The sequence below is a fragment of the Cydia pomonella genome, chromosome 16 (assembly GCF_033807575.1).
Source record: "Cydia pomonella isolate Wapato2018A chromosome 16, ilCydPomo1, whole genome shotgun sequence".
Lineage (NCBI taxonomy): Eukaryota > Metazoa > Arthropoda > Insecta > Lepidoptera > Tortricidae > Cydia > Cydia pomonella.
In genome coordinates, this window is record NC_084718.1 from 4,883,743 (window position 1) to 4,905,815 (window position 22,073).

At 36.5% G+C, this 22,073-nt stretch overlaps 1 protein-coding gene across 1 annotated transcript in view; it reads right to left on the reverse strand.

Moving 5' to 3' along the window:
- The window catches only part of LOC133526535 (neuropeptide CCHamide-1 receptor), a 300,559-nt gene that overhangs the window by 98,647 nt on the left and 179,839 nt on the right, over window positions 1-22,073 (reverse strand). The window contains exon 3 of the mRNA XM_061863212.1: window positions 5,416-5,642. Coding sequence (XP_061719196.1) covers window positions 5,416-5,642 — 227 coding nt within the window. The remainder of the gene's footprint in view (window positions 1-5,415; window positions 5,643-22,073) is intronic.

Genomic DNA, 22,073 nt, shown 5'->3' on the forward strand with positions numbered 1-22,073 from the left:
TTTTTTTAAGTAACTGCCAACATGCGTTGACGGTTACTTTAAAAATCTCGCATCTCCTAACTTGTGTGTTGCTTTACATTGCGGGTCGAATGTTTTGTATGGTGATATTTTTATTGTAATTGTAAGCAAAGTTTATCTCAACATACTTCTTAGGTCTAGGCTAACCACAGTTTAAATATTCGCTCGTATTGAATTTACATACTGTATGTCTGTACCCCTGTGAGATTTTTGACTTTCCAAAACGTCCCGCTTGGCGCGCTGTTCAAAAACCCATACAAAATGAGACTTAACGCAAACGCGTACGTCACGTTTCGCTATCGACTAAATTTACACTAGGGGTACAGTACCGGGGAAAGCAAGAAGGAAAAGAAACGAAAAAAAGTAAACCAAGAAGGTATAATCTTAAAAAATTAATCTCATTATTTACTGTCAAGTTCCTTATAATTGGACCACATTTTAACTCCTAAGCCGCGTATAAAATCTTGAGTTACATAAAGCTTGTAAATTACTAAATCTAGGTCCAAATTAGTATTAAGATTAAATTAGCTCAAGCCGGCTTCCACAGAATCCGTTTAGGAAAAGCTTTTAAAACTGAAAATGTGATAATCTTAACAAGTGGTTCAGTTTTCTGGAAAGCCTAGAGTACAAAGTATAAACAGTAATTCTTAAAATTAAATAATAAGAGCTTTAAGAATACGCAGTAAGCTTGGTTCTTCACACAAACGTAGTTACGCTCTAATTTTAAAACGATTAGCTAGATTCTGAAACTTTGTACTTACCATAGGACAAGGTATATCTTTGCCTGTAATTAGTTATGTACCATAGTTAAAAAAAACAGCGAATTTAAATTGTGCTGTAGCTATATACAATCGTGATATGATAGGGAGCATTTCAGTCGAGTACCGTGTTTAGGTACGAGATTGAAAAGCTTGATTATATCACTATTGTATACAATACTTTTTCTACGAGGCAATAAAAATAATACTTTAAACTAATAAAATCATACAAGTAAACAAGCCAAAACTATACAGTTATTTAAGATAGACGAGCAGCCGTGATACCTTCATACTCGTACGCGACCAGGCCGTCGGGACCCGGCGGGTTGGTAAACGACACCTTCTCGTAACTCATGAGGCCCTGGTACTTGCTCCTTGTTAAATTCAAATTTTAGACAATTTTTTCTCGATTTTGGCCACCGTAGCCTATGGAGACTAACAAGCAATGGTAAGCGGTTTTCGTAGTGTATGGATGTTGCTATTAAGGGTGTCACATGTGCGTTTATGACTTATAAAGCAATTGTTTCTATTATACATTCTAAAATAACTAATTTGAGCCATCGTTTTGTTTCGTCCTCTTGACCGCAGCGAGCTGTGATTGATCCATTTAACTATAGTTGACTAAACCGTTTCGAAATGAATATTATAGTTGAGTTAGGAGCCCATACATGAAAAGTACCCAATTACAGTTTGGTATACGAAATCTTAATTCAACCAATACAGTCGACGAGTAGAAAAACTAATTACAGGCATAGATATACCTAGTATAGTATACCTACCTCATGTCATTGTATGTGCAAAGTTTCAATACAATCCAACACGTAGTATCGTTTGAAGCGCTCATGTCTCTCTGTCGCACTTATATGGAAGAGTGATGTACTCTTTTTATTCACTCGTGCGACATGTTGCGGAGAGCCTTAAAATACGTGAGTGAAACCTAGAATTACCTTAATGTTAGTATAACTCCACAGTTTAAATTCAAATGGACCTTTAGATAAAAGTCGTGTTTACAATGCGGTTAATTAAAAAAAGGCTAAGAGAATGATGGGAAAGTTTAATAGACAACGTGCAGACATTAACAGACTTAACAATTCTGGCGGATCTTCACGCGTTCGTCACAGAGCGAAAAGTAGTTTATTTAATTCTAACATCTGTTTCTTCTTGGCCGCGGACTAGACGCAAGCGGCGCCACGGGCGGCAAAGCAGGGCCATCCATACATTGTGTTCGACCAAATGGCCGAACGGTCTTGATTTGACGTTCGCCGCCCCGCGCGCCGCCTGCGTCCAGTTCACGGCCTAAAGAAAACTTGCGAGAAAAGTATTATACTTCTGGATAAGAACATGAAATGAATACTTTTATAAATTGGATCAATATTTGTAGTCAAGAAGTACCGTAAAATGTGGGGACTTAAGACAATTTTGGGAATAATTTGATAGTTTTAAAAAGGCTATTAAAATGACATCATTTATTATTTCCACAAATTATTCGTGTAACAAGTTAGAGTTTAAAACATTTTTGTTAGTAGGTAAACAAAAATGTATTAAACTCTAAAAATTTTATACCTTTAAAAAGAAATTTTTGTATATTTCGATGAAAATAGCTATAAGTATGGGGGTTTTCGGGGGCGAAAAATCTATCTAGCTAGGTCTTATCTCTAGAAAAAGCACATTTTTGAGCTTTGCCCGGAAAACACTTTTCGTGCAAAGCTCGTTCTCCCAGATATTATATTAATATGGCTTAAAAACTAAAATTTCAAAGTCGCCCCTGCATTATAAAAACACCCCGGTTTACCAGAATTGTATAATAAGATGTTGGTTAATTTTTGTTATAACCTCGTAAGGCCGACCATACAAAATTATCCTATTTTTAATTTGGACCTTGTCGTATAGTAAATTGAGACGAATTTATTTTGTTTTGGAAAGTAAACGAAAGATATTCTACTTTATTTGGTTAATTAATGGCTCTAATTACAATAAAACAGAGTGTACATTGTAATGGACATTGGGATTTATGAGGATAAATACCAATTGAATTAACAGTAGTTAAACTCATATCACTAAAAGCACCCGACATTTTATAACGATGCGTTGATTTATCTCTAAAGTTGTATCACAGCGTAGGTATTAATCGCATTAAGACCCCCTTTCGTATTAAGACTTTTTAGGCTGATTGGGTAACGAAGTTGGAAAATGAGTTTGGTCCCTCGTGAAGTTATTAAAAATGGCTCCACAATAATGGTTGTCAAATGATTACTCCGTTCTGACAAAAAACAGCGTCTAAAAATTTAATAACAATTTTGCGAACTTGGCCATAAATCTTTATGCATCTGAGATTTTTTTTTACCACGACGGTGGCAAACAAGCATACGTCCTGCCTGATTGTAAGCAGTCACCGTAGCCTATGGACGCCTGCAACTCCAGAGGAGTTACATGTGCGTTGCCGACCATAATAAATTGACGAAAAAGTAATTTTTGACATTTAAATGTTTATTTTATTCATGAAACTAACTTACATGAAAAAAATGTTTTGTACACGCAATGCCAACTTGACCAATTTGAGAACTGTACCCCTAGTGTAAATTTTATCGACATCATAACGTGACGAACGCGTTTGCGTTAAGTCTCATTTTGTGTAGGATTTTGAGTTTCCAAAACGTCCCGCTTGGCGCGCTCTTTCTAAATCCAATACAAAATGAGACTAAACGCAAAGGCGTACGTCACGTTTCAAAATCGAATTTATTTACACTAGGGGTACTGATCAAATTATTTTGTTATGGCTCCTCTACACGATGGCCCAGCGCTGGACCGGCGTGATTGTCATGCGATGGTTATGGCGACTCTACACGCACTATTTTTTAAATTAAGTTCAAGTTAAAGAGTTTTGAATGTATTGTCATAGGGATCATCATTCGAGGCGAGAGGTAGGTATAGTTATTTTAGAGGGAAGTATATGAGCATCCATACATGAGGAGAAAACGTTTTTCCACCTCTAAATAATTATTTTCTATTTTCCATGATTTTTTAGTATGTTATAGACACAATGAAAAAGTACGTTTACACGTTTTCATATTTTTTAAAAATTTGCAATACATTTTCTTAAAGCGAAAACTGTAAACTAGAATATATTATGCTGAAGCGATCAACATCAAACTCAAAGTGGTTTGTTAAGATTTAGTTAGTGGAAAACGTTTTCTCCCGAAATGGAATTTCATAGAAAAAGTACCTTTATGTCGCTAGGATCGCAAAGCTGTTCTTTCCTCTTAAGAAATGCCTGCGGGCCTTAGAGGGTTGCACTGTTATTGTGTCATCATATCATCGTTTTTACTTTTTGACAAGTTTTTAATTTTTTTTTTAGGTATATCAATGCGATACGAATTCATGACATGATAAATGATAAATATGTACTCATCAAACTGAATGGCAGTTTCTTTAAATGCACTTAGCCATACCCTGAAGTTAAAAAAGAGTTAAAAAAGAACACCGTGTATATTCAAAATAACGACGCTTGGTGATTTCGTCGCAGTTTTGAATGAATAAATATCGCTTTTATTCCGAAGTTGAGAAATTAACTATGACCACATAAATATTCAAGCGGGTAAAATTTCGGGTCAAAATAGTTTAACTAATACCTCAATCTGTAGCAATTGTCATAACTAGGCATATATAAAGTAGATACCTAAATAATAATACCCTCCTGATTCAATTTAGTCAGGGTCGAACCAAATGGATTAAAGTCAAAGTTTCTTAGATAATATGATTGATTTAAATTATGAGATTTTGGCTAGCCCTAGACAGTAATAAATTTGGTAGCTCGCTTTAGCTTTTTGCATAAATATTACATTACGTTCATGATATTACCAAATGGATAGTCTGTCAGTGAAGATAACTTATGGGGTAGGTGTACATAATATAGAGCTGTGCCCCTCGCTTTACAAGATCTACGATCTGCTATTATGAGGTATGGGAGCAAGTAAGTATGATTTCATAAAATTCTGTCCAGTGCAAGTTGGACTCGCGGAAAAAGTGTTTACCTTGATCACTTGTTTAATAGTGGTTTATGTGACTGCTATATAATGAAAGGCATTAAAATACGAGTGTGGGTTTATGATATTACAATAGAGGTCAAATCTAATTGCTTTGTTTCTCGAGATGTTAAAAATTTAATTGTTTGATTTGATTGTAAATCGGTTATCGATACATTAAAGTAAACTTTAAGTTGCCACAAAAGATATTGGTTTCTTAATAATATATGCCGTGAGCTTATAGTTTATAAATATACAGGATGTTTACTTTGGCTGTCTGACCTGACTGACAATGAGTAAATTTGTTTTTTTTTTTCGATTTCGGGGTTGGTCCCATAGTAAAAGTTGCTCAGTATGACCTATATATTCAGCCCGTCAATTATTGTAGATGACTAAATAAACAACCTGTATGATATAGATGTAGATAAAATTAGTTTATTGACATTATAGGCCACGTTTGGTTCACATACTTACCTATGTGTATCGTGTATCAAAATTAAACTGAATCAGTCCATTCATTTAAAAAAAAAATGACGCTACAATATATTCTAACACATTTAAAAAAATGCTATACCTACCATTGCCTTTAAATGTAAAAAGCCTATATATAAACTCACCTGTGGCATGCAGCTTCCTAAGCGGGTCGACGATAGCGAAATACCGGTCCGCCGACAACGCCGTCAGCGTGAACACCGACACGCCGATGCTGACGTCTTTCGCCGCCTCGGACACGCGACAGACCGTCACGCCCCACGGCCAGGACTCCACCGTGTACACGATGGATGTGAAGGGAACGCAGGTTATGATCACGAGTAGGTCGGCGAGCGCGAGGGAAAGGATGTATCTGTAAAGATGAAATTTAGTTTTCAAATTAGTCAGTCTTAGTCATTCTAAAAATATGAAAAATTCGGTCTGTATATTTGCAATTTTTTATTTATTTCTAAGAGCCTAAACGGCTTTTTACAAATATGTCTTAAATAAATGAACTAAGAATAGGCCTAAAGCTTCCTACGTTACTAAGAAAATTAAAAATTACCGGTTTAGTTGTGTACTACACGCAAGTAAAGTAACAAAACATACAACACATCACTGGAACCAATTTATCAATTTCTAGAAAACAAAATTTGCCGAACTTTGTTCTTGAACACGCAAAATTAACTAAAAACAATTGTTTTTTTTGGCTAATTTCTACTTCCGGTAGAAGAATGAGATACGATAACGATAAGTTCTTGTTTAGATAAGTTCTCATTTAGATATCGTTTGTATGTCGTATAATTGACAGAAGCAGCTCGATTCGGGCAACCAATATCACTTTGACGTTAGAAATATCGAGTGTAGTAAAACTCCACGATATGTCAGATTATGTAATTTATTGAATCACTATTACACGGTAGATCTTATTGGGAACACAGCGGAATCGAAATAAACGTCAATTTTGACATGTCGTTTAGTTATCGATCTTTCCAAGACCTTAAACGTCTTAATCACTCTTCGAATCGTGGCGTTAGACTAAGCTACGGGCTTTCGTAATATCGAGCATCACGCTTACAGCGCTTTGATAAGAATAGGAGAGAACGAGATAAAAAAGCGGCGGCGTAGTAGAAAATAAAGTCGCGTGGCTACGAGTATATCATAGATGGTAGAATCGTATAGATGTTACCGCGTGCGCCCGTGAGGGATAGAACATACGTAATACGACAAAATTAAAAACACGTTTAACTTTCGTGACAATATACCAAAAACCACCTACGTGATTTAGTCGGGTTCATTGTTACCAAAAGAAACGGTGGCCAACATAAAACGTATACATCAAATAGGTTTGTTTAGAAGTAGGCAGAAGGGACAAGTGAGACTATGACAAGGACAAACAAAAATAGCACTTTCTCTGTTACTCCTACTGAAAGATAAGACTATTCCGTTCTGTCAGTTCCCCCACCACTCATGCCCAATCCATATTAATACTAGATTTATGGAGTATATAGAAGCGCAGAGCCAATGAGAAATATCAGAGCCATCGTCCGAAAGAAGATAATATGTTCTACACGATGATATCTAAAATAAATATCCGGCGCCGAGTAAGCGAGACTTTGGGATAATCAAACTTGTTAAGCCTAATTGCTGCCGCCGACTCCGTTAAACAAAGTCGTTTTCATAATTAAACACGAGTAGGCACGTATGAATGTATTTTCTTCATATATACTTGTATTTTTAGTTTTATGTCAGTGTTTGCTATGCCATTTTAGACGCAGATACTTATATTTGGTACGAATTCAGCTTGGTTTCATTTCGATCTTAGATATAAAAGGTGCACCTTTACTGAAACCAACCTTTTTTTTAATTTACTCGCAAGATCTGTCGCATAGACTCAGAGAAGAGATGCCACAGGAGATCCTAGAGCTGGTAGCTTCCTCGCTTAACGCATTAGTCTAACGATCCAGCGAGGAAATGCTGCCACCGTCTTCGGTACTATGCTGCAGGGGCCATTTTTAGATTTATTTTAGTTTAATTTTACATTTAATTTAGTCATATTTTAGTTTTAGTTTACATATAGTTTTATATAGAATATTTTCTTCGAAATAAAATATACTTATATAATTTTTCGTGAAAATATCTCGCGAAGTTGTAATAAGTAATAAGAGTCAAAATATTCTTAAATATACAGACACGCTACACAGACTTAAAAACAAAAACAACCATAACAAATTTAGACATAAGATTCAAATGAATTTTCCAAAACAAATGAATACTTAAGTTAATTAGAAGCCGAATGAGGCTGCGTCAGTGAGACAGAAACGGCAGACGGGCGACCTTTGCCATGCCGTGTTACGTTAATTAGCTTTGACAGCTGACATGGGTTAATATTAACTATGCTTTAATGATGCGCGTATCAACATAAAGGTCTCAATTTGTACTTTATTTCTAGATAAAAAAAAAGCTGCTTTGAAATGTACTTGATGTATTCAAAATTTTCGAGATAATTATAAAGTTTTCGTATTTTTTGTCTACTAGTATTATTTTATCATCTTCCTTGCGCTGTCCTCGCTTTTCTTTTGCCACGGTTCATGAGAGCCTGGGGTCCGCTTGGCAACTAATCCCGAGAATTGTCGTAGGCAGTAGTTTTCAAGAAAGCGACTGCCATCTGACCTTCCAATCCAGTTTACTAGTTTCCTAGTTTACCACTAGGCCTTATTGGGATTAGTCCGGTTTCCTCACGATGGTTTTATTCACTGAAAAGCGACTGATAAATATAGATAATTACCAAATTGATCTCTTTTATTACTGAATATAGATTGAATATTTTTTTAACAAGCAGAAACGTTTGCGAACGATGCTATAAAGGATCTGGAAACAGAGGCCGTGAGTTCAAGTTTGGTCTCAATCAAGGCAGTAATTTTTCAACTTTGAAAATTTAGACTTAAGTATAGATTAGTCACCACTTTAGCAGGCAAATAACACATAATAAGATGTCAAACACAAACAGATTACTTCAGCTATTTGAGGCTTAAAACTTAATTTATTATTATTTATGAATGCACAGGCAGCTTATAGCTGATACGTGCACATCAATGTCCTGCACTTATGTTTTGTCCATTTATAAAATTTATGTAGAGTCTTTTTTGAAAAGAGTTCACTGAGGGTGCACTGACTATGGATTCGGGCAAACTGTTCCACACTTTCACTACGCGGTTAGACAGGAAATGTCGTCTTGGGTTGCTAATACTCTGCGTCCATGTCAGCTTTAGAGAAAAAATAAATATGTATAAATCTAAATTAATTAATTTCAAATTTTGTTTTTCTAATAGCGAGTAGGTAAATACGCAAATACCTTCTCGAAAAATATGCAAATTTAATTGAAACCCACACAAAGTTGGAGAGAGATAATATGTTGTTGAGTTGGGAACTAATTTAGATGCTGCTGTAGGATAAATTAATTAGTCGGGAGTGCATTGCTCAGGATTCATTTTCGTCCCCGTCGGCTCTCTCATGCAAAAACGGAGAAAAAAGCTTTTCCATGGCGAACGCATTGCAAATGCATCGGTATGCGAAAGACTTGATACAAAACAATGAGAAGCGTGACTGGCGTGACGGAATCCATATTAATAGTATTAAAGAGTGTCTGTCTGTCTATTACTTCTTCACGCTTAAACCGCTGAACTGATTTACTTGAAATTTGGTATGGACATAGGATAGTTTTTATCATCATCGTCTTCATTCCACACAAACGAAGTCACGGGTACACGCTAGTAGACATACATATATAGCCAAAATTGAGGTAAGTGTTTTTGAATTACATGTAGCTCAAAATAAAATAAAAGCATTAGACTGATTAAAACAAAAAAAAAAAAATTACTTTACTCGTACTAATCCGCGAAAAGATAACGTGCCAGTCAATCAGTGTTAACCCGTTATACTTACTTCCGTATTTTTACATGCATATAATGCATCCCCCTCCCCCTGCAAAAACAAACACTTAATTAAAAATAACAACCCACCACCAAAAGTACAAAACTCGACACGTGTTTCGCAACTGCAACCATCCATGTATGACGCAACCATCCAGACACAACTATCTAGAAAAGTCTGAGAGTATCTGAGATAAATTCTTTAGATACTCGTATTTTAAATGTTTGCGAGAAATGATTGCGTTTGAGTGTTCTGAAACAGTTGTAAATAATTAGGTACCTACCACAATAGGGGGATGATTCTTAACGAACAGTTGAATGTGGCGTCATCGTCGTTATTACGATTTTTCCATCTCACTCACACTTGCACAGTATGGGGAGTAGTTAAAGTCACATGACCGACCATTCAGTTGTCGGACGTCAGACCGTCAACATCTCCAGCATCTTCTGAGGATGCCTCGTAGAGAGGCGAAACATGTGTCGAGTTTTGTACTTTTTGTGGTGGGTCGTTATATTTATTTTTGCAGTGGGAGGAAGGGAACATTAATTGCATGTAAAAATACGCAAGTAAGTATAACGGGTTAGCACTTATTGACTAGCACAGTGGTGGGCAAAGTACGGCCAGCGGCCCGCGCAAGAGTTTCCTAATAATTAGTATAAATATGGCTCGCGACATAACGGTTTCAAATCAAAATGATTTTATTCTGCAGTTCCAGTCCTCCTCGGATTTTTTTGAATTGTCTGGCCCCCACTAAGAAAGTTAGCACGTTATCTTTTTGCGGATTAGCAAAGTAATATTTTTTGTTTTAATTAGTGTGGATTTCCGCAAAGTAACGCCTAATTCTATTCAGTTTAGACTGATGCTAGGTTTTGGTTTACAACAGCCGTTGTTTTGTACAGGATTTCTGTACGATTTCTGCGAGAATCCTGTCCCTTATTGGGACTAATTCCTGTAATTGAGCGACTGATTCCCGTAATCAGATTAGGATCAATGACATTGACGTAGCGCTCGGGTAGCTTTGAATAAATAATAATTAACAACACTTAGACCATGGAATATTATGTTCTGTACTTAGTCTAGGGAAATCTAAATTATACTGAATGTTTAATAAACTTAATAATAGAATAACTTACCTTTTGTAGAGATGTTTTCTTTTCATTACTCTTTAATGTGTATTTGACATTTTAAAATGGGTTCTTAAAACGAGCTAGGATTCTTTGCTCTAGCTAGAACAAAAATCACATTAACATACGTCCTGATTCGAACTTTAAGATGCGTCAAATATTAGGTCAAGATACGATAAGGATCGGATATGTCATCAGTGTCAAAAGTGACGTTTCTTCAAACAAAAACTTCACTTTGGACACTGACATCCGATGCATATAGAATAGAATACAATAGAAATTTATTTTATTTTAATTACAGCTTATAGCTATGCCCTTTCGTTTTTTGATTATTATTATTGAGTTAGGAGCAAAAAAAAAAAAAACAATTTTCACAACGGTAGTGTACCGTCAAAAAGTTTAAGTTTTATTTTCAAGAACACGTTTGATCGGTAACCCATTTGTTTTGCAAGAAGCCAACAATCTCAAGCATTCGGTAAAGATCTGTAGAGGCTACACAGCCAATATAGAACAGCAAGGTGGGTTAAATAACATGATTTGGCCACCGCACTCACCAGACCTTAACCTGATCGAGCTTTCATGGGATAAACTTGCCCGTAGGCTCCGAAAACAATGTCCGATATCAGCAAAAATTCTATGGGATTTGTATTGGCTTAATTTCGAAATAGCTACACTTATAATTTATTTATTTTTACTCCAAGTCAACAATTTACTACATGCCAAAAATTATAAAATACACAGTTAATTTTATAATTACTGTATTTTAATAATTAATAAATATTTTATAAAACCAATCCACATTAAAATAATAAATTTATTAACATTATTAAACATGCACTACAATATAAATAAACAAGTCAATAAAAATAAAACAAAATACCACAGTCAATAATTAAATAATTAAGGTACAAAATAAATCTAAAATAATCCACCCTGAATCGTACCCGGCTCAAAAGTCCCCATAATTTCCGCTGCGTTTGCTACACTTATTATACATACAAATACTCGTACAAAACGTTTTTTTTTGTGGGCCGATATATTCTCGGTTAAAATCTGATTTAACATTAGCTGACCATCTATAGTACATTACTATAGAGGCCGGGAAACGTAGGGTTTCAGGCCAAGTAGATATATACGGCTGAGCGTAGCGAGCGTAAGTCCGCGCGTCAGCGCGATGCGCCACCGCCGTTGCTTAGCAACGAATATGCACAACAAATCACCGTACCAAGCTAACTGAAGCTAGTTGATGGTTGGATGCCAAGACGTTGTGTCACAATTTGATGTTAAAAAACAAAAGAAGGTTGCTTTACAGTCCTAGGTGTGTAAGGCAGTATGAAATTCCTTTACATATCATCTTTACTCATCGCACCTGATATGTAGTATTTCCGGACCTAATTTAGAAAGTAAGTAAGAGATGCATAGAAAGTAAGTTACGCGTAAGATAGCGTTTATGTCAGTGCCGAACTGGTGGTGGTGACCACACTGCTTACCCCGCTTGCTATATAACGTACGGCTTTGAATAAGCAGTTGCGGTTGATGGCCTCTCCAGACGTCCATTGTAGTAAGTAATATGAGAGATTTTTCAGTATTTCTCGAGTACTTGAGAACGTAATAACTAGTCTGTGAATACAGTAAGATACTTGGAATTCGAATTTACATGGGCAATAAAATATTTTACACATTTTATTGAATGTTAAACCATTGTAATGCTAGGGGAGCAGCTGCCCCCTTAGAGAACAAAATTTCTACTATATATATGCTCCTCCCCCTCCCCTTGGCCATCGACCGTATGAACTCCCCCCCCCCAACCCTGATGGGATGGGGGGGGGGAGCTGATGCTGGCGAGACGCTCTTGATCGATCGATTAGACTTAGCCGGCAATTACCTAGCTAAAATCGTATATTATAAGCATTGTATTAATTTGCTTCTTAGGGGAGAATGCCTACGTAAATAGAACATTTTAATATTTACTGTACATATTTCTAATATTCAAGCCTAAATTATATTTTGAAATTCTCTGAAACTTTTATTTTGTTTCCAATCAGCGTAAATCAAATTTTCTTTTTGCAATCTAGGTCCATCCTAATTTGAGATGGCAAAGAAAAATGTTACTGATTGCATGAACACTTCCAGACTTTTTCAGGTACAGACGAAATTGGGTCTGAATCAAAAGACTGATTTATACCTAGGTCAAGTATTATTATCAGAAGCGCGAGCGGGGGTTAATCTTGCAGTGTATTTATTTTATATAATGTGTTTTTTAAATAACTATCGGCATGGGTTATTCCCACTAGTTACCAGTGGTAAAAACTGGGATTTTTTTCCCACCTTTAACCACTGGTAACTACTGGTAAAAGGTGGGATTTTTTTTTCCAGTAGTTACCACCAAAATGTTGTCAGAGTTCAATGCCAATAAAAACAGTAGAAATAGTATAGTATAAATAAAGAGTGCTTTAATAAATAATTAGTGTTTCAGTTAACTGCTTTAAAAGTGATGAAAAATATTACAACCAGTGCAAGTGCATAAAATTAAAAGTTAAAGAGTAATTAACGTTTGGTTGAAATTAAGATATTAGAGAATAAGATTATTAATTGTAAGTTGAATTAATTTACAACGTTATCTATGAAACTTAGATCTTTTGTCGACGGCGTTTACGCCGCACTGCGTAGCGCAGCGTTGTTTTTATATAGGAGCATCGATGATAATGGCGTAAGCGCCATCGACAATAAGGTCCGTTTAAATAAATAAAGTCACAATTATACAAACGAACAAACCAATCAGTCAACGACCGACTATTTTTGATCACTTTAAGGCAGTTTACTGAAACTAAACTAATAAATAATTAACTTATAATTAATTTGACTTTTAATTATAATTATTGATTAAAGTACTCTATATTTATACTGTTTTTGTTAGTATTGAACGATAACCAAATTTTGGTGGTAAAACATTCCCACCTTTTACCAGTGGTAACTACCGGGAAAAAAATCCCTCTAGTTCATTTCATTTCATTTAATCCATTGTTTTATCATGTTCATCAGTACATAAAGATCTTATTTTTTAGACTACCACCAGCTTGGCTTTTTTTTCCCAGTAGTTACCATTGGTAAAAGGTGGGAATTTTTTCCCAGTAGTTACCACTGGTAATAACTTGGTGGTAACTAGTGGGAATAACCCATCGACATCTATAGCCTAGTCGTTCCTTGCCTATAAAGCTGGACGTCCTGGGTTCGAATCCCGATAAGGGTATTGTTCCTCTACGTCAGTTTCACCGTGTATTTAGCTTAGTGTGTAGCGAATTTTCTGAAGATTTGTAGGCAACCAACTTTTTCTGTCACAATAGATTATAAAAATGCTCAGTTTGAAATTGAAAACATGTTGTGTTGTGTTGTTAAACGACTAAGTACTTCGCGAACATCTTCTGCCAGAAGAATTTAAATAAGGTTCACCATGATGATGTATATGTACATAATTATATGTATTAGTCTATCTTTTATACATTATATAAGTAGTAGTATTTAATTATGAACATATTTTTAATATTAATTGACTTCACGTTTAAATTTTTCCTTATTATTTGTTATTAATTTCTCCTGCACCAACATATACAAAATGTCTCTGTTTGACACAGTGGTTGACTGGTAGAGAATGCCTTTTGGCATTAAGTTCGCAATTTATACATTTTTCTTTATTTGTGCAATAAAGTTAAAATGAATAAATAAAATGAAGATAATATACGAAAAAAAAAAACGTTTGTATGGGACTCATGGCATGCCCCTGAAGACGCCTATTCAAATCCGTATTCGAATTTCGAGTTTCGCGTTATCCTGGTTCGATTCAGACTTCAACCGGTGCTCGGCAAGTGGTCAGAATGGCATCTCTGAGTTTAGATAATAGACTGCCATTAGCTAGTCTAGCCTAGACTAGATTAAATGTCCCTGATTTAGTAACACTACCTACCAAGGTGCGTAGCCAATGTGCCAATCGTTAATTTCCGCAGTCAACAAAATAAAATGAATGGTAGGCAAGATATATTGGACGGTTAGAATTTTTATAACAGCATTTTTTTCCGGGTCCATGTGTTAGTTAGTTAGTTAGTGCTTCTGGGCATTTTCCGCAAATCGACAACCATTATGCCTATTTTGCGTGAAACGAGGTAGCGCTACTCTAACCACCCCAGCTCCTCCACGAAGCCTAGCAAAGTTTTCAGGTTGCTAATTGCCTCTCCTAGTGTGCACGGAGTCCCTAGGTATTTGTTCATGTATACTTCTACCTGTTTACAGTCTAGGAGAATATGTTTCGCTGTTTCCTCTTCTTCCATGCACGCTCTCCACATGGGGCTGTCCGTTTTACCCATATTATGTAGGTGTTTGTTTAATGTGGTATGTCCTGTAATTAATCCACACTAACCATATTTTATAAGTCCTATTTTTACTAACAAAAAATGATCTTAGTTGGTCCTTAAATAAAATGAAATTGTTACCGAGCGTTAACGATTAGCACGTTGGCAAAGCACCCTGGACGAAGTAATTTGTCGATATTACTACTATTACTATTCGGATATTTAGACTCTGTCCGATCACGCATGTCACCAAAAATACGGTAGGTAATTAATAAGTCTCAACTACGGGTAATAAAGTAAGTGAGATGATTTTTTTCGTTAGTATTGGATTTGATCTGAGCTCCTCATTCAGAGCCGAATAAAAACGAAACCAAAATTTGTCCCGAAAAAGATATCTTTTCATTTAATAACATAACTACAAAGAACGCAGCGGAAAATAACAAAATGTAATTTTCCTTTGCGTTAGGAAAATATCATAGATTTTCGTAACTCTTATCAGAATATGGAACTTTTTGTTTAAAAATGTTGTTGTGTTGTATTATAATACTGGATGACTCACGCGAGCCCGGGCCGAGGCGTCTGACACGTCATTTTCTATGACGGCTGATCGGTGATCACGTGGTGCTTTCCATGGAAAACGAAGCGCCGGAAGCTCCGGCCCGGATTCGGCCCAGTCTAGCGTGAGTCATCCTTAGTGCGGCTCCTTAACTCGATTTAGTATGGAGGTAAAGTCCCATCCGACAGAAAGCATGAAACTTGGCAACGCTTTTAAGTTTTTTTTATACCACTTTGGCGGCAAACAAGCATACGGCCCGCCTGATGGAAAGCAGTCTCCGTAGCCTATGTACGCCTGCAACTCCAGAGGAGTTAGCCAACCCTAACAACCCTCCCTCCCCTCGTTGAGCTCTGGCAACCTTACTCACCGGCAGGAACACAACACTATGAGTAGGGTCTAGTGTTATTTGGCTGCGGTTTTCTGTAAGGTGGAGGTACTTCCCCAGTTGGGGAAGCTCTAGAAGTCTGCTCTAGATCTGGAATGACATTCGATGTGCTGTGCCCTGCCACACAAAGCGAGAAGAAATTCACAATGCCCATACCTCTCTTGTGGACGTAGTTTAAGGACGTACCCGGGTCCAAAAAGCACGATGTTTTACTACTTCTATTTATAAGAATAAATAGAAGTAGAAAAACATCGTGCTTTCTGCCGGATGGGACCATAATTGAGGCTAAGAAGTCGCACTATAAGTAAGATTGATTATAATATATCTGCGTACTGACGGGAAAAAAGCATAGTTTATTTAAAAGAAATAACTAATAAAGAAAAACTTCTCCGCTTCAGGCAAGACTCCAACTTGTGACCTTTTGGAACCCTGATGCCTTCTTGACCAACTGAGCTCAAGGAGAGTGTGGGGTGCTAGGGTCGGCAACGCGCATGTAATACCTCTGGAGTTGCAGGTATCCATAGGCCAACCGTTTACCATCAGGCGGGCCTTATGCTTGTTTGCCACTGACGTAATATAAAAAAAAAACTGATTTACCGAAGCGTACCACAAGCGTACGAATGCATGTAGTTTAAAGACATCAAAGAGAATTTGAAATAGACGAGGCCATCGCACGATAAGATGCCGACATACCTTTGGCCTATGCTCAAGTAGATGGCGCCACTGTTTGATATTTAAAAAATTTAACACATATCAGTGAAAGAATAAGGATCAAAGTCAAAAGGCGTTCTAAAAGTTTCAATCATGTGTCGAAAGATGGCAGTAAATTTACTGTGGCTACAAAATTTACTTTGACAATCCACCTCTTGAATCTTCTAAATTATCTTTGAAAATATCAACTAAATTTTTTAGATGTCGCAACCGGTAATGAAATTAACGTGATTGCATTGAAAACGGTTATTAAACGTGACTAAAACGGTTATTATGTGATTGTTACGAAGTTTTACTCGGAAATCGAAGTTAAAGCACGTGTACGAACTCGTGTTTGAGGAACTCACGTTGTTTTGCACGTTTGAACGCAGTCCAGTAGCTTCAAGCTATGTTTCAAGTTTGCATATATTTTACAGTCAGCAAAGATATTAGCACCCCTGTATACTCTGGCAAACCCATTTTTTCAGTAGAAATAAGCGCGATGATAAAATTTTGAATAGGAGACTCTTTGCGCCCATATTTTTCAAAATAGCCGCTATTTTGCTACTGATGGAAATGGCTTTGCCAAACTACTGTAATAATATATAGTCAGCCAAATTAATGTTTTGCTATGCCAATGCACTTTATATCCAATAATATAATTGTATACTTTTTCTTACTAAACCTGCGTAGTTTTTGACAATTGTATTGAGTCTAGTAAACACTTAGTAAAACTTGGCTGTTCATCTTTTTTTAGTCTTTGCTTTTTAACATATTAGTTAGTCAGTTGTCAGTCGCTTGTTAGTTACGAGTATTGTTAGACAGTAGTATTAAGAATATATATATTTAAAATATACCTGTGTCTATACGTTTTGATTTTTTTCGATATTCTTGTTGTAGTTGGTTTAATAAGAACTAGGTTACTTTAAAAAGCGTTAAAAACGGCCAAATAAATGCGCCATAAACAGACGCCTAGCATACCACATTGGAAAAATCAAAACGATCAGACACAGATAATTTCATTCTTATTCCGATCTCAAAATTTTGTTACGATTGGTTAAGTTTTGGAGGAGGAAAATGTCGAAAACGAAACCTCTATTTCTGAGCGTGATTTTCCTTTATGTCTTTATCGCACTCATTTTAGTATCCGCCCTTGTCAAATCAAATAAAATCAAATCGTTTATTTACCAAACCTTTTTTACAAATTGACATAACAAATTTAACTTAACATAAATTAAATTTTACAATTAAGATAATATCCATCGGCCCCAAACTAGGCGCAGCCTGTATCTCGGGAACCGGGAAAATAAATTTTACTGAGAGAGTTTAACTAAACTGAATTGACGGCCGTTTTTTGATTGACAAATCTCAAATATAAAATTAATTCAAGTACAAAAAATGCATGCAGAAAAACACAAACAAAAAATAAATAAAAGATACAAAAAATATTTATGTTTAAGGAGTGGAGTGTGAGTGTGTCTATGTGTGTGTATGTCTTATTGTGGGTGTGTGTGTGTATACGCTGCTTAAGTGTGAATGATGTCTTCTGTCTGATGGTAAGACTGAGAAAGAAGCCATTTCTTAGTTTTCGATTTCAAGATAGAGCAAGAGTCAGTGTATGTGAGTGCGAGAGAGATATTTTCCTAAAATTCTCAAATCTGTGAAGGGGCTCACCTCGTATTTTCTCATAATTCTGTGCTTCAGCGTTGTGTTAGTTGTATAACGGGTAAAACAGATTCTAGCGTTTAAAATTTTATTTTCTGCATCCGTAACGCCCTCCACAACTTTTTTAATTTAGCTCAATTATGAAAAGATTGGATCCCATTCTCAGTACTGGCAGTGACCCAACTCTTAATTAAATCTGGTACAGTTCTAGTGATACAGAAAAGGGTCTGAAATTTTGCTTAGTTTATAAAAGATCTTAAACTATATGTTTTGTTAAAATACATACACCCTTTTGAGTAAGGTTAATATAACAGAATCCGTAGATTTACATACTCTGACCATTGGTTATTGTAATGGTGGTCTTTAATTAATTTCAGGGTTCCGTTTGGATACTTATGCTTATGTTTGTTATTTATATTCGAGGACACAATTGGGTACATGACACATTTTTTTTTCATACCACGACGGTGGCAAACAAGCATACGGCCCGCCTGATGGTAAGCAGTCACCGTAGCCCATGGACGCCCGCAACTCCAGAGGTGTTACGTGCGCGTTGCCGACCCTTTAAAAATTTGTACACTCCTTTTTTGAAGAACCTCATACTGTAGACCCTCGGGAAAACTTCAGCAGGTAGCTCATTCCACAACCGGAGCGTGCGCGGGAGGAAGCTCCTCTTAAACCGCACAGTGCGTGACCATTTAGGTTCACATGTTGAATATTATAACAAAATTTAGCTACATTTTGTTAGAGGCGTTTCAATCGTCGAGTGCGAGCATCAGACTTTAACTCTCATTTCTGACCATTGTGTTGCTTAAATGCCGTAAGTCCTATTTAGACATTTGATCCTCAGGAAAATCAAGATCGATTGACATTATTTACAAAAACCGGCCAAGAGCATGTCGGGCCATGCTCAGAGTAGGGTTCCGTAGTTACTCCGTCACAATAAGCTAAACTGGAGCTTAAAGTATGGTAGATTGTTAACCAAGGGATGAACTGTGGATGTACGTCTTTTTACGGACGTACACATTTTATTTTTCTTTCAGAGCAATTATCTCCGAATATATTCACTTTATCAAGAAATGTTTGTTAAAGACCCCTATTAGTTTTGAAAGAACTTTCCAACGATATCCCACACTGTAGGGTTGAAGCAAAAAAATTTTTTTCACCCTCACTGTACGTGTAGGGGAAGTACCCTAAAAAAAAAAATTTTTTAGATTTTATTGTACGACTTTGTCGGCTTTATTGATTTATATATCCATGCCAAATTTCAGCTTTCTAGCACTAACGACCACGGAGCAAAGCCTCAGACAGACAGATAGACAGACAGACAGACGGACATGGCTGACCTATACTCATAGTTGACCACAGAACCCTAAATAACTGTCAAGTAGCCAATTTGGTTCAGAGAAAAACTTGAATACAGATTGAATTAAGGTGACTTTCGGTAGCAATATTTCAATCGTCAGCTAACATTCGGAGGACAACCTCGTTATCTTTCATTATGATGTCAAATTTATTGTACTTGTATTACTGTTGCGACATTATTGCTGCGACTTTATAGTATTTTATGCAACAGTTGTATAAGAAGGGTCAAAAAAGGCGAGTGGCGTGAGTTACAATGTGAGCCGGAGCCGAAGGCGTAGGCGAACATTGTAAAGGAATACGCCACGAGAGTTTTTTGACCTACTTATACAACGTTGCATACAATATTTTTCCTACGAGTCAACAAAAATAAATCTTAATTTAGGTAAACAAATTACAGCAAAAGTATATAGCCAAGACGCGCGAGCATACCTTGTTCCGCGCCCGGCCCGCCCCGGGCCGCGGCCGGCCGGTCGGCGACACCTCCTCGTAACTCATGAGGCCCTGGTACTTGCTACTTGCTAAATTAATTTTTTGGACAGTTTTTTCTCAATTTTGGCCAACGTAGCCTACGGAGACTAACAAGCAACGCTAAGCGATCTTCGTAGTCTATGGGTGTCACATGCGTGTTTCTGACTTATGAAGTAATTATTTTTACTATGCAACCAAATGAATATTTTGTAAGTTGGCATCAATGCACTTAGTTTAAAACTGTATTCGTTTTGGTTTTGTTAGGTTGGTAGCCATTAATCGCAGTAACATTATAGCTTATAAAAGCACAAGAGCTTTTATGAGGAATAGACAATATAGATTTTTCTTGAAATCTTTTATGAATGTTCTTATATTCGTGTTAATGAATGCATAAATGACAGATAACAGTAGAGGAGTAGGAAATAGTATTTTATGCAACAGTTGTATAAGAAGGGTCAAAAAAGGCGAGTGGCGTGAGTTACAATGTGAGCCGGAGCCGAAGGCGTAGGCGAACATTGTAAAGGAATACGCCACGAGAATTTTTTGACCTACTTATACAACGTTGCATACAATATTTTTCCTACGAGTCAACAAAAATAAATCTTAATTTAGGTAAACAAATTACAGCAAAAGTATATAGCCAAGACGCGCGAGCATACCTTGTTACGCGCCCGGCCCGCCCCGGGCCGCGGCCGGCCGGTCGGCGACACCTCGTAACTCATGAGGTCCTGGTACTTGCTACTTGCTAAATTAATTTTTTGGACAGTTTTTTCTCAATTTTGGCCACCGTAGCCTACGGAGACTAACAAGCAACGCTAAGCGGTCTTCGTAGTCTATGGGTGTTGCTATATTACGGGTGTCACATGCGTGTTTCTGACTTATGAAGTAATTATTTTTACTATGCAACCAAATGAATATTTTGTAAGTTGGCGCCAATGCACTTAGTTTAAAACTGTATTCGTTTTGGTTTTGTTAGGTTGGTAGCCATTAATCGCAGTTACGTTATAGCGTATAAAAGCACAAGAGCTTTTATGAGGAATAGACAATATAGACTTTTCTTGAAATCTTTTATGTATGTTCTTATATTCGTGTTAATTAATGCATAAATGACAGATAACAGTAGAGGAGTAGGAAAAAGCATTTAACCAACCGGACTTGCCTTTAAAAGCTTACCACACTGTCGAAAATCTCGATGAATACTCACGTCCTACTTATTGTATGGGCTGACGTTTATCTGACATGGCTACTGCGTTTAGAACTTTAGATACATATGACGTGCCACTCCGCTTGTAAAAATCAGCAGACTGTTTTCTACAGAAAATTTACAGACAAGGCGTTTTCAGCTGGTTAAATGCTCTAAGGCTGCGACCCTGTTGCAAGCGCTGTAATTATTAATTACTTATATAATATGAGTAACGGATTAAATGTTCGAATGTATCAACAAAATTGACAGTTACAGCGGCCGTGACCACGCCACAGCAGTAATGCCGACACAGTAATGCTGATGCAGCAGCCAAAATTCACCCAAACGCCACCTTAACGCTGGAACTTAATTTATAAATAAATAAATAAATAAATATTATAGGACATTATTACACAAATTGACCAAGTCCCACAGTAAGCTCAATAAGGCTTGTGTTGAGGTACTTAGACAACGATATATATAATATATAAATATTTATAAATACTTAAATACATAGAAAACACCCATGACTCAGGAACAAATATCCATGCTCATCACACAAATACATGCCCTTACCAGGATTTGAACCCGGGACCATCAGCTTCGTAGGCAGGGTCACTACCCACTAGGCCAAACTGGTCGTCGAACATTTATAAATTTCATGAGTCCCTTTTGGCTGTTTGTAAGGTCATTAAGAAGAAAATAGTAGATTGTGTCAAAAGGGAGCAAAATGTCATTTCAACGGCGATATAATTGAATCCCGAGAGAAACAAGGGATTCTAAAATAGGATCCTGATGCCCAAGATGTAATTAATTTTGCTACCATGTGACACATACTGCTTTTTACATTACATCACCTATGAGAAAGTAATTTAGTTTAAATTTTTTTAAGGAAAAGAAAGTATGTAAAAAATATATATATATTATATGCTAGAACAAAAAAGTGTTACTTCGATCCCTAGCAGCTAAGAAAAATGCCACTTTGATCCCAGCAAAAAAAAAAAGCCGTTTTTCGAATTGGCGATGTGAAAAATAATATTTGGAGACATATGTAGGGACAAATTTTATCACAAACGCTGAGCTATCGGTACA